This window comes from Macaca nemestrina, chromosome 13 (genome assembly GCF_043159975.1).
Source record: "Macaca nemestrina isolate mMacNem1 chromosome 13, mMacNem.hap1, whole genome shotgun sequence".
In the NCBI taxonomy this organism is placed as follows: Eukaryota; Metazoa; Chordata; class Mammalia; order Primates; family Cercopithecidae; genus Macaca; species Macaca nemestrina.
The window spans coordinates 23,658,269-23,675,972 of record NC_092137.1 but is presented as its reverse complement, the minus strand read 5'-3'; the positions used below and the strand labels follow the sequence as shown (position 1 = coordinate 23,675,972).

Here is a 17,704-nt window from a genome sequence, read left to right as displayed (position 1 = left end):
AAGTGTGTTGCGTCTCTTCTTAGGCTCATGAGCTGGAATTGCCATGTGGCTCTAAGTCGGTCCCCAGCACAGGAGTGATACCAGTGGGAAGCTAACAGTTTTGAAGCTTTCAGTTGCACAGGTGTAATAAGAAGAGCACTTCAATGAAAGAAAGAGCCTCAGAGTCAGTGTCAGCGTGTTTGCAAGTCCCTTTCAACTTTGACCTTCAATTGTCTTTTCTTCTTGGCTTTTCAACTCTAAACCTTCCCTCAATATGGAGTCCTATCCTTTCTAATCATCAAGATCTGCACTAAAGTCTATAAGAGAACCCGTACAGCTGATATATGAGGGGTAGAACAGGTTTTGCATCCCTGTGGCAGGATGATGGCACACAAAGATTACGCTGGCTTCCAAGTCTAGATCTATAAATATATTTATTATAATATAACAAGAACTTAACAATAAACATATACTATGTACAATACCATTACAGAGAACCCTGTTTTATATCATTCACAGAAATAGCCAGTTTTGCTCCAGTGTGATAGATGAGGAGAGAAACGGAATTTCAATGTCATCTGTGTTGAGTCTCGCTGACCACTAGAACCTCCTTTGGAGGCAGACGCACACCAATGCTAACATTAGCCCTGCCCCAGGCAGTTAGGAATTTGTGCTCCAGTCCTTGGGTTCACACTTGCACCCTGTTTGACATAAATACTTTAAATGACATACAATGTATGTAGTTTTGTGCTTATTACTTTTTAAAATAATAAATAATATTAAAAACTGCATAACGAAGCTCGGTATCTTGTCCAAGTGGGAGCCACACTCGTAGTGCTAGAAGTTGATGCCCAGCATTAGAACTGGAATTTTGTGTCATCAAATACTAAAAGATGGAAAGCATGTCCTGTCTTTTTCTCTTATAAATGGTTATCATCATGAAACGATGGCAAGTTGACTTCCCAGATATAAAAGTGGTAAATGTGTATTTGGTACCAACTTCAACTCAACAGCGCAGTGGTGGCGGTGGTGGCGGCAGCATTCTTCCTGCCCTGGAATGGAAACTGTTGACCGTGTGAGGTTTGAGGGGCTAAGGACTAGCGGGAAGGCCTTTCCCTTTTGAGCCACGGTGTGACCTCCCTCCTGGCTTCCCTTTTCTCAGGTTCATATGTGACAAGAAGAGTGGTTCTGCTCATGCCCTCAGGCCTTGCTGCCATGGCTCCACTAAGAAGGCTGTCCCCATCCTGAGAGCTCTTGCGGCAGGTGCCTTAATATATAGCTATGAATATCAAAAATAGTCTCCTGTGCTTTATAGATGCTTATTCTCCCTCCTTCCCTTCCCACTGGCCTGGGTCCTCAGCTTGACCTCATGGAGGGAGCTGGGCCGGTGTCCTGAGCCAGAACCGGGCTCCTTCTAGAGCAGACTCTTCTTCCTTGGGCACAGCTTTTATGGGGCTGTCTGGGAGTTACTTTTTCTAAAAATAAAATGGGGGCATTGCCCACCCCAGGAGAGATCCTCTATTCTGCACATAGAAAAATGAGAGCAAAAGCCCCCCTCTGCACTACCTACAAAGAGCTTTGGGAATTCCCACAACATTATCCCTCTTGTGGCCTGCTTCTCCTCTCAGTACTTAAAAATAGCCTTTTGTTTATCAAGAAAATGCCTCAGAAATCTAAATAATTCATACTGGGTAAGAGAAAGCTAGCGCAATCACTTTGTCCTTCTCCAGCAAAAACACAGTAGAAAAACCTGTGAAGGACAGACCACTGTCCTCGCTCCCCGGCTCTCCCACGGCTGCCACCCCTGGCTCAGCGTGGGCAGCTGGGCTTCTCTTCGGCCCCAGTGGGGACCAGCAGCCTCCTAGGCCTTGTGATGCACAGTATTGTCCCTTGTTTTCTGTCGGCCACTGAAAGTGTAGATTGGTTAAAAAACAAAAGTAGGAATCAAAGTGATAAGGACACTTTGATCTTATTCCAAGAGAGCCTGATGCCTAATGTCGTCATAAGATAACTGATCTATGGTTGTTTAGGGATCAAGCTTGCTCTGCAGGAAGGAAAAGACGGCTTCTCTCTCCCAGTTGAAAAATATGTGAAACTCTATTGCACCTGGCAGAGCGGGTGCCCCTGTTCAGGGCGGGCGCCTGGTCAGGAGGCAGCCAGCCCCACAGTGGGATTGTGGTTCCTGCGGCTCCATGCATGGTGCCTCGGTTTCACCCAAAGGTGAGGATGATTTTCTACATTCAGTGTAGAGAATATTCAACATGTTGAGCGCAGTGAGTTCCTTGATTGTGTTTTGTTGGCCTCTTGTTGGTGTCGCTGGAAAATTATCATTGCGTGGCACTTGCCTCACCAGACTTGTCCACAGTCTTATCATGGGCTTTCTGCTGATGTCAGCCGCTTTGAATATATTTCTTTATCACGACGCAGCCGTGTCTGAAGACAGGGCAGGGCATGTGGGGGAGGAGGGTCCATGTGTTGGTTGTGGGCTCATAGGCCTCCATGTTGCCCAGTGCGGGCCCCTCACTGCTGACAATGCCTCCAGTTGCATAAATCTTGCCATCAAGCACCACGGCACTGTTGGGGGAAAGCAAGGACAGAGTTAGGCATTTCACTTCCAACTTGGCCCTGGAGATAGGTTCTCAACATCGTGTCCTGTTGTAGGTTGCCTGTGCCTTTTGCAAAAGTCATCTGGGATCTTGCTGCCCTTCTTTGCCCTCTGACCCGGGCTGACATGAAAAACACCTGTCCTCTAGGGCCAGTCAGGAAGCTGTGCTATGCCACCCTGCGAGCGGCAGAAGGCGCTCCCTCCCTGCCCCGCCAGAGTGACTAACCATGGCTGGGAGAGGAAAGATCTCTGTGCAGGCACTCAGCTCAGGTCACTGAGGCTTTCTGGAGTCTCTTTTGTGTGGCACACGCAGCCTTCCTACTGCTCAAATCAAATTGGGAACATGACTCACAAGAATGACGGGAGAGAATAATAAGGAGCTCAGCTGGAACTGAACGTCAGCCACTTGACTGGGAGCTCCACCTGCCAAGGTGCTCCTGTGTGACCTGGTGCTGCTGCCCACCCAGGATTGCAAGGGCCGAGCATGCTCTGCAGGGTGACCGATGGTTGTGCCTGGACCCCTTCCCTGTGTGACACTCACTGGCTTGCTCCTGTTGTCTCAGTCAGTTTCATCATGAGGGCTCAGCATCTGGCCCCTCTCTGCACTGACGGAATTCCTTAATGCATTTCAGCTACCTCTTTGCACTGACATCCACATCTTGTTACTGGCCCTGAATCTCTTTTAGCTAATGGCCATTTCTTCTTGGCTATTCCCTGACATTGGACACATACCTTTTCAAAGGCTCCACCCGTTTCTGAAATGTCTTAAAGAGGGACTTCTTACCAGATCCTGGAGCTTCTAGTCTTCTCTCCCTTAGTTTCATGCCATCTGGGGCCCTCATATTTTCCTTCTGTGGTGCACCTATTCCCTGATTCTCTTGCAAGACCTAGCTTAACTCTCCCATTTGCCATTAAGTCTTTCCCATTTTTTTTTTTTTTTTTTTTGACATAGAGTCATGCTCTGTCACTCTGGCTGGAGTGTAGTGGTGTGATCTTGGCTCACTACAACCTCTGCCTGCCGGGTTCAAGCAATTCTCCTGCCTCAGCCTCCTGAGTAGCTGGGATTACAGGTGACTGCCACCACACCTGGCTAATTTTTGTATTTTTAGTAGAGACGGGGTTTCACCATGTTGGTCAGGCTGGTCTTGAACTCCTGACCTTGTGATCCATCCACCTCGGCCTCCCAAAGTGCTGGGATTACAGGCATGAGCCACCGCACCCAGCCTCTGTGTTTTTTTTTTTTTTTTTTTAAATATGGAGTTTCGCTCTTGTTGCTCAGGCTGGAGTGCAATGGTGCAATCTCACTGCAATCTCCACCTCCTGGGTTCAAGCGATTCTCCTGCCTTAGCCTCCCAAGTAGCTGGGATTACAGGCATGTGTCACCACCCCAGCTAATTTTTGTATTGTTATTAGAGATGGGGTTTCACCATGTTGGCCAGGCTGGTCTCAAACTCCTGACCTTGTGAATCGTCCACCTCAGCCTCCCAAAGTGCTGGGATTACAGGCATGAGCCACCATACCTGGCCGTTTCCCATTCATTTCTAGTCTCAGAGGAGGTGCGGGCATCCTCCCAAGTGAAGCGTAATGCTCCAGTTGTCTGCATCAGTGGACAGGGCAGTCAGACTGTGCTCTGCACACTGCCACCATTAGGGTATGTGACATGGAAGTATGGCTCAGGAATTGTAAAATCTCAGTCCAACAGGAGCTTAGCAGTTGTCTGGTCCAACTGCCTGTTTTACAGACAGAACTTCCCCAGAGAGGGGAAGGGATGTGTCCAAGGTCACTGACGTGCTAGTAGGTTGTATCTTTTCTAGCTATGCTACACAGACAATGGGCACTCAGTAAGTACTTCATGCTATTCCCACACTGAAGATTCTGCAGTTACCTCTGCACAGGCACAAGATATCTTCAGGAAGCATCTGCTATGGGAGTCCTGACAATGGGGTTTCTGAGGCCCCCCTTTTTCTTTTTTTAGACGGAGTCTCGTTCTGTCACCCAGGCTGGAGTGCTGTGGCATGATCTCGGCTCACTGCAACCTCCGCCTCCCGGGTTCAAGCGATTCTCCTGCCTCAGCCTCCTGAGTAGCTGGGATTACAGGCACACACCACCACGCTTGGCAAATTTTTGTGTTTTTAGTAGAGTCGGGGTTTTACCATGTTGGTCAGGCTGGTCTCGAACTCCTGATCTCAAGTTATCCACCCACCTCGGCCTCCCAAAGTGCTGGGATTATAGACGTGAGCCACTGTGCCCGGCCTTGGGGCCCCTTCTTATTCCTTGTTCCTCTTAGTCCAGGAAAGGATGGGGTTGGAAGAGCAGGGACTGGTGTCTCATTGCCACAGGGCCAGGAAGCCTGGGGACCGAGCCACACTTGGCCCTCTACCTTCTCTGCCTGCAGGGGCAGGTTTGTGTGTGCTTTTACCCAGTCAGCCTTTGGGACTCTGAGCCCCAAGCACAGCTCCCAAGGCCATCAGGATCATTCATGCTGTCATTCATGCTGTCAGAGCATTCCCCCAAGAAATCACTTGTCCCTGTAGGGCATCACACTGGCCTGGCACTGCTCTGGCCTGGCACTGCCTCCCGTCTGTGATGGGGCAGGTGGTCCTGGGGGAAGCAGACCTCACCTCTCACTGAGAACAGGGTAGCCTTGATGCCTTCAGGAAATAGTTCCTTTCTGCTGGAGCTGGGGTCAGCTGGAGCCCTGGGGATAGGCTCCTGGGCCAGAGGCTGCTGTGGGCTGCTCTGGGTGCTCCACCCTACTGGTCTGGGCTAATGCCCACTCCTGTGGTTGGATGGGGAGGGCCACTGCTCTGGGCCTGGGAATCATTATGGTCACTGAATGGTGGGAAATCATTGTGGTCACACCCCTCCTCCTCCCGCTCCTCCGTCCCAGCCCTAACCAAAGTGCCACAGCCTCTCACCTGCAAAACTGGCGAGAGTGGTTCATGTTTGGGCCCGCCTTAATGTTTCCTTTCTCAGGGTCGTAGATGGTGGTGGCTCTGGCATAAGCCCCGCCCAGGATGAAAACGAAGCCATTGAGTGTGACAGCGGGGGCATACTTGTTGTCTGTGAGGAGAGCAGAGCAGGCAGGTCACGGCATCTTGTCTTGGACTTCCCTCTCCTTTTCTTTCCCAGCAGACCCTCCAGTGAAGGAAGCTGGAAAGACTTCCAACAAGTGACTGACTGGCCTGGAGACAGGTCTGGGGCCCAGGGGAACCTGGAGCCTTGACTCACTTGCCCTTCTCCAGACACCTGAACTGGGGGCTCAGCAACTCCTGCCACCCTCTAGATCTGGGTCTGCAGAGCTGTTGGGCTTAGCCTGACTTCTGGGCATGGATACTGAACAAATCAGCGAGGCAGGGGTGCGACCCTGGCCCTGGGCTGAGGACACCACTGGTTCTCACCAATCATTGGGGACTCGATGAAGCTCCACGTGTTGGTCTGAGGAACGTAAGACTGGAGGACACCGGCAGCTCGGCCTGCCTCATTCACCCCACCAAACACGTAGATCTTGCCACCACACACTGTGGCTGCAGCAGAGTGCACTGCCTTGGGCAGAGGGGCCACGGCCTCCCATTGGTTTGTGATGGTGTCATACCTGCAGGAGAGGAGAAAAAGATACCAGGGTCAAGATGGACCTTGCGCGGGGCAGAGGTCTCAGGCAAGGGCAGCAGACTACCATTTGCTCCTTGCCCTCAGCATGGCCAGCATAGCCTGAGATCACACAGCGATGGGAGGTACTGCGATGAGACACTCAAGGCCTTGTAGGGTCTGGTCCAAATTAGCCCTCTCAGCCTTCCTCTGGAACATCAGTGGGCTCTTTCTGCCTGTGGCAGCCTCTGCAGAATTCCTGTCACCATCCCGTTGCTCACACAGTGCTCCCCTCCTCTCTATCCAGCTCAATCCTGCCCTTGCATTTGGCAATGCTGCACTGAGCATGTGCTTTATAGCTAGGCCCTGGGCTGGAAACTGGAGAAATGTGCTGGATGAAGTACCATTCCTGCCCTCAAGGTGCTTATGGCCTCATGAAGAAGGCAAGCCAAATAAAACACACAAAGAACAATTACATGCAGGATGCTGAGTGGTCTGAAGGCGAGAAACCCAAGGTGCACATGGCAGGGAGCACCCAGCAGCTCCAATAGGTCATATTAGCTTCCTAGAGGTGCCGATAACCAGGCTGGGCCTTGAAGGGTGAATAAGCTACTAGCTAGGTGGATGGGAAGCAGGGCTGAGCGGGCACAGGGAAAGCATTACAGGTGAAGGGAGAGCAGTAGGCAAAGGTGGCATTTTGGGAGAATTTAGAGTACAGACAGTCCCCGACTTACGATTTTTCAACTTTATGATGGTGCAAAACGATTGCAATTTTGATGTAATGTGCAGTGTTCAATAAAATCCATGAGATATTTGACATTTTATTATAAAATAGGCTTTGTGTTAGATGCTCTTGCCCAGCTGTAGGCTAATGTAAGTGTTCAGAGCATGTTTAAGGTAAGCTGGCTAAACTATGATGTTCAGTAGGGCAGGTGTATTAGATGTATTTTTGATTTAGAATATTTTCAACTTTTAATGAGTTTATCAGGAAATAACCCCATCGTCAGTCAAGGTGCTTCCATAGTATGGAATGGCTGGAAGTGGGGGTTAGTTAAAAAGGGCCAGGGGTTAGTTAAAAAGTTAAAAGTTAGAAGTGGGGGTTAGTTAAAAAGTTAAAAAGGGCCAGGTGCGGTGGCTCATGCCTGTAATCCCAGCACTTTGAGAGGCCGAGGCGGGTGGATCACCTGAGTTTGATCACCTGAGTTGAGTCGAGAGTTTGAGACCAGCCTGACCAACATGGAGAAACACCGTCTCTACTAAAAATCCAAAAAAAAAAAAAAAAAAAAGAAAGAAAAAAAAAATTAGCTGGGCGTGGTGGCACATGCCTGTAATCCCAGCTACTCCAGAGGCTGAGGCAGGAGAACTGCTGAAACCTGGGAGGCAGAGGCTGTGGTGAACCAAGGTTGCGCCATTACACTCCAGCCTGGGCAACAAGAGCAAAACTCTGTCTCAAAAAAACAAAAACAAAAACAAAATGGCCATGTGTGCAAAGCTAAGGGAGTTGGGCTTTATCTAGAGTGCAGTGGGTGAAGGTTTGTTTGTTTGAGACAGGGTCTTGCTCTGTCGCCCAGGGTAGAATGCAGCAGCATGGTCACAGCTCACTGCAGCCTTGATCTTCTGGTCTTAAGCAATTCTCCCACCTCAGCCTCCTGAGTAGCTGGGACTACAGGTGTGCCGCATCATGCCTGGCTAATTTTTTGATTTTTCATAGAGATGAGGTCTCCCTATGTTGCCCAGGCTGGTCTTGAACCCTTGAGCTTAAGCAATCCTCCCACCTTGGCCTCCTAAAGTGCTGGGATTACAGATGTGAGCCACAGTGCCTGGCTGTCCTGAAGGTTTTAAGCAGGGAAATAATGTGATCAAATTTGGCCTCTAGAGAGATCACTGTGTCTGCAGGGTGGAGTATGTCCTGGAGTGAGGAGGTCAGAAGCAGGGAGACTAGTTAGACTAATCTGCATAAGAAATTTGGTGAGATGCGACAGTGCCTGGGACCAAGGGATGACAAGAGTATGAGGACACAGGAACAGAAGGAGAGGCGAATGGGTGTGGCTGCTCATTGGTGAGATGCTGGTGCTAAAGGAGACAGTTGCCAAGAATGGTTCAGGGTCTGGCTTGGGAGACTGGTGGATGGTGACACTACTGGTGGGATGGGGAGGTTGAGGGAGGAGGGTGATTTCAGTTTTTTTTCACAGTAAATTTACAGTATTTGTGGGCAACAGACTGGGGATGTGCAGCAGACAGTCAGATATTTGGGTGTGGATTAAATATTCAGCTGTGGGATCTCTGGCACAAAGCTGGAAATGGAAGCTCAGGAGTGCGTTGGGGAGATGTGAAGTGCGTGGGGGCTGAGGACAAACTGGGGAAATGCAGCCTTTAAGAGGGGAGCTGAGAGGTATCCTCGGAGGGCAGCCAAGGTCCCAACAGCGAGTGAGTGGCTATGCCCCCAAAGGCGAGGGCTTCAAGGATGGAGGATGGAATCTCCAGCAGGCCACTGCTCTGTAGTCAAGGGCACTTCAACTGGAACAAGAGGTGCAGAAGCCATTTGTGTCAGTGGAGACCGTGGGTGTAGACTTCTTTTGGAAGAAACTTAGCTATGAAGAGGCACAGAAGGTAGGACCTAGAAAAGAATCCGGAGCTGAGAGGGGTCAATGGAATGCTGATGAATGTTTAACAGCCAGCTCTCTAGGGAAAACGTCATGGTTTGCTGCATTTGCTGGTTTCTGTGATGTCACTCCTCCCACTTGGTTGATTTCAAGCTACCATAGGGATGTTGCTGAACATGGAGTTGGAAAGAGATGTGCTGTGGCCACCATTCTCTGGAATCTCCTCCCTGGAGAGGTGCAATGGGCATATATAAACCTCAAGGCCCAAGAGAGCAGTAAAATGTAGTAAAAAATTAGGAAGTGATGAATTGTGAGTATGAATTACCTTTGTTTTTAATATTGTGTACATAATTTTTAATAATTAGAAATTGTTAAATTTTTGTGGTTAACAACTGGCTCAGAGTTCCTGTAATTTTAACATTCAGATCTCACGAGCCAGTGAAAAACAGGTCTTGTTTTAACTTTTAAGGGGAATGTTTACTTGTGTGTATGTACGTGCTAAAATAGGAAGGAGTCCAACTGGATAGTGAAAGATTAAGTGTATATGAAAGAGAGGGGAGAGCTGATGATGGAAGCTTTCAGGAGGTGGATGCAAATGGAATCCAAAGTGTGGAGGGAATGTGGAGTCCATTTGCACAGGAGAAAGGAAGTCAAGGATGGCACGAGTGTAGCTGTATTTGCAGGAGTGACCACAGGAAGGTGAGCAAGTTCTTGACTGATGGCTCCATTTTCTTTTTTTTTTTTTTTTTTTGAGACGGAGTCTCGCTCTGTCGCCCAGGCTGGAGTGCAGTGGCGCGATCTCGGCTCACTGCAAGCTCCGCCTCCCGGGTTCACGCCATTCTCCTGCCTCAGCCTCCCGAGTAGCTGGGACTACAGGCGCCCACAACCGCGCCCGGCTAATTTTTTGTATTTTTAGTAGAGACGGGGTTTCACCGTGGTCTCGATCTCCTGACCTTGTGATCCGCCCGCCTCGGCCTCCCAAAGTGCTGGGATTACAGGCGTGGATGGCTCCATTTTCTTTGTGAAGCAGGAGTCAGGGTTGACCAAAGTAGTGGAGGAGTCTGTAGGGTCAGCTCTCTGAGGAGAGAGGTCAAGACAAGAAATAACTGCTCTTGAGAGTGGGAGAAAGTGCTAAAGAAGGAAACCCAGAAAGGCTGCCTTGTAGCGTGAAGGAGCCAGTAGCAGATGGGGGCCTTCCCTTCCCGCGTGGTGGGGCCAGTGTGTTGTGGAGTGGGATTTCCTCCATCACCATTCAGCCCCCAAGGCTGGGCGCCGAGAATGCAAACGGTTGGATTGAACAGATCTGCTGATGTGGGGTGCAGGACAAAGCAGCAGAGGAAGAGGATGAAATGACAACATGAGTTCCAGACAAGATGGGAGAAAGGACAACAGGAGGCAGCTGCTGGGAAAAGCAGACTTGAGGTTCAGCAGCCTAGCCAGGTCACTGGGAGGTTTGAGGTCTTACTTCATGGGGAAGCTGGAATATTGGTCCTCAGTGTTTCTGTTGGGTTCCTTGGGGGCTGCTCTCTCAACTCCAGTTGCCTCCATACTTAGGCCCTCCCAGCAGGGGACACATCTACCACCCACCACGCTGCTCACTGTTCGGTGAGTGCCTGGATGCAACTTGAGGCCTGGGCATGGCGTGCTGTGCCACCAGGGTTGGGTCTGTCCCCAGCACATCTTTCCTGGGAGGCACACGGGGCCTGCTTTCTTTCTGTGAGCCTCGGTCACAGCCCAGAGCCCCAGGAAGCTGGCCTTCCAGAGCCCGTGCGTCTGCCTCCAAGCGAGGGTGATATGACGTCCAGTTCTGTACTTGGATTTGAGAAGAAGCTGGAATGTCTCAAAGGGCAGCAGTGGGGCAGATTCAATTAAGCCCCAGACGAATGACATGTGGCTTATATGCAATGGAGTAAGTGTCTTTTTGGACAGTGTCAGAAGTTCAGATATCTGCTTTTTAAGCCAATATGGCAGGGCTCCAAAGAGCTCCTGCAGAAGGAGCTGGGAGACAGTGGAAGATTATGTGGCTGTTAGTCCTCAGTCTTTCAGTATGATGGCACATTGCACCAAATGTGAATTTCCTGAGAGCTTGTTATTCCAGGTGGCTGATTGCCAAGCCATGAGCCCTCCCGTCAGCTCAATCTGTCAGCTTCCTGCTTGAGAAGGATATGCTAATGACATGCAAATGACCCCGCCGAGTGAGGCGCTCTGCTATCATTTATCCAGTAACCACAGCGACTGCAATATATTGCTATAAAATATTAGACCCAGTTATTTATATAATGATATAATACAGGTTTGTCTATTGCGCTGTTGTCTTAATCTATAATTATATAATCTTGCTCTATTTCTGTAATACCGTAATGTAATATAATTATAATGCACCATATATCTCATTCATTATCAATATAATAGCCATTTGTACCATTAGTGCTTCCTGGGGAACAAAGCACCCTCGTGTCTATCCCCATTACCCTGACCTTCCTGTCACCCTGAATTCTCATCATTGCCACTGTGTGCCACAGAAAGCAACTCACCCGAAGGGGGTCTAGCTACACTTCTTGGAAAGCAGTGAGTGCTCCTTTGCCTGCACCCTCCAACCAACTTGCATGCACACTGCCCAGGGGTCTTCAAGCCTGCACTACCCCTGCAAGGATAGCTGGCAGAGTCCGGTGGGCTGAGGAAGGGCTCAGGGCCCTTCAGGGCACCCTTTCGTCCTGGATGGCTCCCTCATCTCTTGGGGCTCCCGGGGTGGTCTTGCTCACACTGTGCCCATGCTGACCTTTCACGGCCAGAAGTAAGGCCTTGCCCCCCAGGGAAGGCCCTAACAGGCAACCCCTGGGCCTTGCAGACTGCTCCAGGACCCCAGAAAAGCTGAGCTTGTCTCACTGCTTAGTTGGTACATTTGATCCTTGAACAAATCTCTATATTTATCAACAAGTATAAGTTTGCAAAATGAGTAATCAGTGTCTTAGGAGATTAAAAATAGCTGACAAAAGCAAGACAGAATGACGGATCCAGCTCAGTTTACTCCTACAGAGAAAATGTCTCCTTTTTCATGTATTTATTATTGGATGACAAATGATCGGAAGCGGATGCTTCCAGAATGCTTGGGGTATGCATAGCTGGGCAGTGGGTCACACTGAAGGCCGCCAGCACTGGGGTCAACCCAGGTCCAGCAACAGCGCTAATATCCTCATCATCACCCAGGAATGCCCACGATTGCCAGATCAATAGGACAATTAAATGTTGTTACTGAGCTGTCTCTGGGCTCCACTTGGGGGAGTTAAAAGCCCACAATGAGCATTCAGAGCCTGTCTCACTCTGTAAGCCATCTTTGCTGTAACATTTGTCAAGTGTCCAATTAGCCACCAAGGGGGAAAAATACAAATTGAGGGGTATGTGTGGCTTCATAGGCAACATGATGTCCCACGGGAAGATGTGCTTTCTGGTGGCACGTGGCGGTGGGGGTGGTGGGCTCAGGTGCAGGAAGGGCTCTGGCGATCTTAGCTGTCTCCCCTGGGTTGTGCTTTGGGCCAGGTCAGCCTGATGGGTTACCCTCCAGGCACTAGTTTCTCCAAAAGCAGGACTAAGCTTCCATTCTGCTGCCTGACAAAGCTTCCTGAGCTCTTCCCCCAGGCGTCCGTTCTGTGTAAGAACAGTCTCCCTGGCTCAAGGGAAAAGGATTTTGTATTCTCACACCCCTCATGCCTGTATCTAACCCTCCACAATGGCCTCGGGAGGAAGCCAGCCGGGGACTCCCAGCAGAGGGCAGGTTCACACACGTGGTCCTTTGGCTTTTTTCTTCTGGAAAGTTCTAGAGGGTTGGCAAGAATGTGCTCCCTAAATTGCTTAGTTTGTGTGCAGTGGCCTTTCCCTGTATTATGAACAGATGTCCTAGTATGTGTGTGGCTGGAGGGAGGAAGGGAGCTCCCTGGTGTAGGACCCCCGCTTGGCAGGACAAGGAGGCACTGCCACCGGCATGACCCGCATTTTAAACATTGCTTCCAGCTTTGCCCGAAACCCCAGTGGTCTCTGGGCTGGTGCTCATGTGCAGGGTGTTCCCTGACTGCCTGGCCGGGAGGGTCTGGCTCATCCCAGGCCTTCTGCAACTGGATCTTGGGCCTCCAGCTTGTCTGACACCTAAATGGGCTGTCGGGACAGAAGCGCCCCATCTCCCATCTCAGCGACTGCAAAGGTGACACAGATGTCCTCCCGCCTGCTTGTACCCCACACCCTGGTGCCCCCTGGTGCTATGATTGAAGAGCCTGGGATGACTGCCCTTATGAATGGTCCAGGCTCTGCTCCATCGCCACTGAGTGGGTGTCAGGAGGTACAGTGATGTGATTTCAGTTCTTGGTGAGCATAGAGCATGCCCCTGTCCTGACCATGGCCTCATTACCTCTCCACGTGGTCCACGTTGCCCGCCACGCCAAGTCCCCCGAGGGTGTAAATCTTCCCATCGTAGACGAGGCTATTGTGCCGACAGCGGGGGACTGTCATTCTGGAGACGAGGTTCCAGTTATCAAGCAGGGACATGTAGCACCAGACATCAGCCAGCGTCACCCCTGATTCCATCCCACCTGGAGGCAGTGTGGGAGGCAGAGAGAGCAGGCGGGGTGAGGAGGGGCCTGGGGTCAGCAAGCCCAGCCCCAGGGGCAGAGGAAGCCTTCATCTGCAAAGTAGACACTTCTGGGCTGCAGCCTTCCTCGGCCCTGACATGGGGAGCAGTCTCCTTGGGATCCCCATGCCTGGTCCCGCCCCAGCCCCGGGGGGGCCTCACCTGAGAGGTAGATGTTGTCCCCGGCACTCACTACACTGAAGAACTCGCGGTCGTAGAAGGGCAGCGAGGCTAAGGGGTACCACTTGTTGTTCTGCGGGTTCCAGCAAGTGACGGCCACCAGCGAGCGCTGGGTCATCCCCACCATCTGACGGCCCCCAACCAGGACGATGACCTCAGCCACACCTGCAGGGACATGGATGGGCGCCCTTGGGACACACCCGAAGACTGTCAGCATCTGTGCCTGGCACCTCACTGGGACCACTGAGCCTAAGACACTGCTTCTGGGGAGGTTCGGGGCGTGCCCCTTCAAACCTGCGGAGAGGCGTGGCCGGGTTCTGGGCGTCTGCATCTCCTGGCGGGCGTGGGGCAGCATATGGTAGCGTTTGGCCTCGTTCACCAGGTCCCGGCAGGCTTCTGATGACTTGATCAGCTCTTCATTGTCAACCACATTGAGCAGATAGCTGGGGTGGATGAAGGGGAGGCGGACCACGGCCAGAAGCTCGGCTGCATACTGCAGGGTAAAGGAGACATGGAATCTTCTTAGACTAGCAAGAGAGAGCCACCTCCTGGAAGGAAAGAAACGGTGTGTGGCTGCACAAGAACGCGTAATTCCAGGCTGTGTCGGGCTTGGGAGTGTAGATGTTCTGCTAGCCTAGACAGAGGTAAAGGGAGGTACTGTTAGCTGGAGGTGTGGAGGGGAGGGCAGGGAGCACAGGGATGGGGAGGGGAGGCTGGCAGGCAGCAGCCAGCCCTGCAGGAGTGGGAGCACCTGTTCATCCCCCCAGCACCCCATTCTCGCACTCCACCCTGGGCCGTGGACCCCCGCTGCAGATCAGGCCACTGGGGGTAGGGGCGGGGTGGTTAAAATGAGGAAGACACGATTATTAAAGAGCCGTGAGTATGGCAAGGACTCAGGAACAGGTGGGAGGACCCACGAAAGCTTCAAGAAGATGGCGACTGTTGAGCTTGCCAAGTTCCAGCCGTGGAAGCCTGTGTCTCCCCAGCACCGAAAACTGTTTCAGTGGTGTCCCACGTCCCACGGCCTCAAACTGTCGCCCTGCACCGAGGAGGTTTCAGAGGCTCACTTGAATCTCCCCTCCTAACAGACTCTGCTCATCACTCCACTTTCGTTTTATCCCATGAGTAACTGGCGACCACCATAGGCCAGGCATGAAGCTCATCACTGGGGGTACAAGGACCAATGTGACCCAGTCTCTGACCTCAAGGGGTACACAGTTTAAAGGGAGGGGATCTGCTACAAAAAATTCACGGGGGGCAAGAGGAGGGTGTAGTGAGGGTTTGTAGTGGATGCAGGAGTAAGAGGTTTTGCAGAGGGAGTGGCGTCTGGATGGGGTATGCAAAATGGGCAGACTTCTGCCAGGCACAAGGTGGAGGGGAGGGCGGACATTTGAAGCCTGTGTAGAGGTGTCAGAGAGTGAAAGAGAATGGTGCGTCTGGAGAATTGTATGGGGTTTATTCTTACGAGATGCAACAGGATTTTGTTGAGGAGGCATTTAGGGAGACAGGGAGAAGTGAGAGGAGAGAGGCTGGGGAGGCCGGCTCATGCTCAACAAGGACGGCACAGTTTCCCCTGCGGAGTCGATCAGGCAACTGACGAGGGTTTTGAGCAGACGGATGAGATGTTCAGTGTGCTTTTAGAGAGACCGCTCAGGCTGGAGGGTGGAAAATGGATTTGGAGGGAGCAAGACAGAGGCAGGGAAACCACTTAGGAGGTGCTGCAGTAATCCTGGCGAGAGGAGGAAGGTCTTGATGGGGAGAGGGAAGTCGATTCACTTAAAGGGGAGGAAGGAGGCAGGAACGAGCGCTGTGTAGCCAAATGGCTGTGGGAGACATGGGAAGAAGATAGGCTTCAGTTTTGGGGACCAGGCGTGGCTGAAATCAGGAGCACAGGAAGAAGTGTAGGCTTTGGGCTTGGTGAATTAGATGGATCTGTGGGACATTCTGCTGGAGAGGCCCAGAAGGCCACTGAGCAGAGGGGTCTGGAGCTCAGGAGAGGGTTCTGAGCCCGAGACACAGATCTGGGAGTCATAGGGAATTGTGGCCGTCACTGTTATTAGCTGCCCCATCTAACTTCCTACCTCTGAAAAGAAACCCTGCTTTCCCACCTGATCTGAGGACCCCTTTCTCCGGGGCTCAGTGGCTAGGTCTGGGGCAGGAGCCCTCTCTGTATCCTCTGTTTATCCAACACAGTCTTCCCAGGACCTCACATTCTCCCCCTTCCTGAGTACAGAGGTTTCCATTTGGTCCATCAGGGGCTGTCCGTCCCCTCAACAACTGGAGCAGGTGTAGGCTCCTCCAGCTGGGTCCGTGTTCCTGGGAGCCCCAGAGCCCCCTGGCTCAGGCACCCACTTCTCCCTGCAGAGTGCAGGTGCTGCGGCTCTTGGCCCACTTGGGTCTCCTTTGGGGTGGAATGCCAGCCCTTGAGGATCCTTTGGTGACTGGGTTCTCATCTCTCTGCCCTCCCTTCTCCTCTCTGCCACTCAGGGGGAGCAGGACAAGGAAAGTTCACTTCCTTCACCCTTGATGCAGACCCCATTGCTGCAGCGGGAGCCCAAACCCAGAGAGAAGGGGCGGGGGCAGGGCAGGCCCCACCTGTGTGCGTGTCGCGGGGTCCTTCTTGATCCACTTGATGACCGTCTCATACACCAGCTCCTCGGCCTTGGTGTTGAGGCTGTCGTTAGAGACGTAGGCAATGAAGTCGTCCTTGGAGATGCTGAGGATCTCCTCCTGGGCGGCCACTTCGGGGAAGATCTGCAGTGCGAAGGCCTTGGCCATGTGGTAGAGCTCGCTGCACTGCATGGCCTCGGCCATGGCCAGCACACCCAGGCAGTTGCTGGCCGTCAGCTGCTTCTCTGGGGGCAAGAGCACAGGACCACTGAGCCAAGGGCCTTGGAAGCAGTTTCCACCTGTTCCCATCGCTGTCACCCTGGATCCTTCTCTGAACCCACATCCTGGGGACCCTGCCTCCAGCATTCAGAGTCCCTGCAGGCCCCCTTCCTGGGTGTCTGGAGCCTTCGATCCTTCTCCTGGGTTCTCCCTTATCCCATCTCATGCTGATTCCCAGGGGCCTCCCTCTGTGTGTACAGGTCCTGGCAGAAGGATCGAGACTGGGAGGCATGGAGTGTGAGTGCTGCTCAGAGCCTGGGCCTGGGCTGGGGCCAGGAGTCACACTGTCGCTGAGGTTGAGGGTAGCACTGAGGCTTACAGCATCTTCCATGTTGTATGTCTTCCATGCCAGGCATGTCTGCGGTCCCAGACTCCTTCGTTAAGCTGTGTCAGCTGTAGTGCCCCTCGTCCACCTCCCAGCTTCTTGCATAGGCTTCTGCCCCACCCAATCTGGCCGGCTAGGCTCTGGGGTCCATCTGGCCAGCTCTCCTGGGCTTAGTGGCTAGGTCCAGGGTGGGAGCCATCTCCATACCCTGTTTACCCAATACTGTCCCTCCCAGGACCTCACACTCTTCCCCCCTTCATGCTAGTAGTTCTTCCAGCCTAGGTGTGTCTGGGTTCTTGGAGGCCTATCTGTGTGCGAGCCTCATCGCTGCCATGGTTCCCGGCACTTCAAGACTGCCTGGTCCCCCTCTGTTCTCACGGATCTGCCCCATCGCTAGGCTGGGCTCTGGCTTTCTCTCTGCACTCCATACCCCAGGCCACTGGTTCTTTGGGGGCTTTCGTCTTTGTCCCTCCCTCACCTTGCCGTCGCCCATGCGGGGCAGCATCAAGTGTAAAGGCAGCATGTTGTTTGGCTCAGGGACCCCCCGGGAGCTCCTGACACTCAGTCCCCATCCTGGGCAGCAGACATGGGTACTCAAGGGACAGTTCAGATGTCTAGGCCTGGGCAGACATCTGGGGCAGCCCAGGTATGAATAAGGTAAAGGGAAAGCAAGTTTGGGCTGCTTTGTTCCGGGTCTAGAGAACAGGGCGGTGAGGCCAGGGCCACGGCCTCTCCCCACAAGCAGAGCACGTGCACAGCCCTCATGGTACCATTTGTTCCCACAAGGCCTGGCGGGGCACAGTGTGCCTCTCCCACCTACAGAGAAATGACACGGAATCCCCTTCATTTCATGCCAGGGAAAGAGTCTTTGCATGTGTATCCAAATTACCATCTTAAAACAGCCCTGCCAAACCCAG

The 17,704-nt window shown here is 52.2% G+C and overlaps 1 protein-coding gene across 3 annotated transcripts in view; it reads right to left on the bottom strand.

Moving 5' to 3' along the window:
• Nucleotides 1-396: 396 nt before the first annotated feature.
• Nucleotides 397-17,704, bottom strand: part of LOC105479833 (kelch like family member 29) — a 322,000-nt gene continuing 304,692 nt past the window's right edge. For all 3 annotated transcript variants that reach the window (XM_011738162.3, XM_011738163.3, XM_071076283.1), the window contains 7 exons: nt 16,169-16,428; nt 13,868-14,066; nt 13,556-13,738; nt 13,175-13,355; nt 5,986-6,179; nt 5,503-5,647; nt 397-2,553 (listed from right to left, as the gene is read on the bottom strand). In XM_011738162.3, coding sequence (XP_011736464.1) covers nt 2,370-2,553; nt 5,503-5,647; nt 5,986-6,179; nt 13,175-13,355; nt 13,556-13,738; nt 13,868-14,066; nt 16,169-16,428 — 1,346 coding nt within the window. In that variant the 3' untranslated portion in view covers nt 397-2,369. The remainder of the gene's footprint in view (nt 2,554-5,502; nt 5,648-5,985; nt 6,180-13,174; nt 13,356-13,555; nt 13,739-13,867; nt 14,067-16,168; nt 16,429-17,704) is intronic.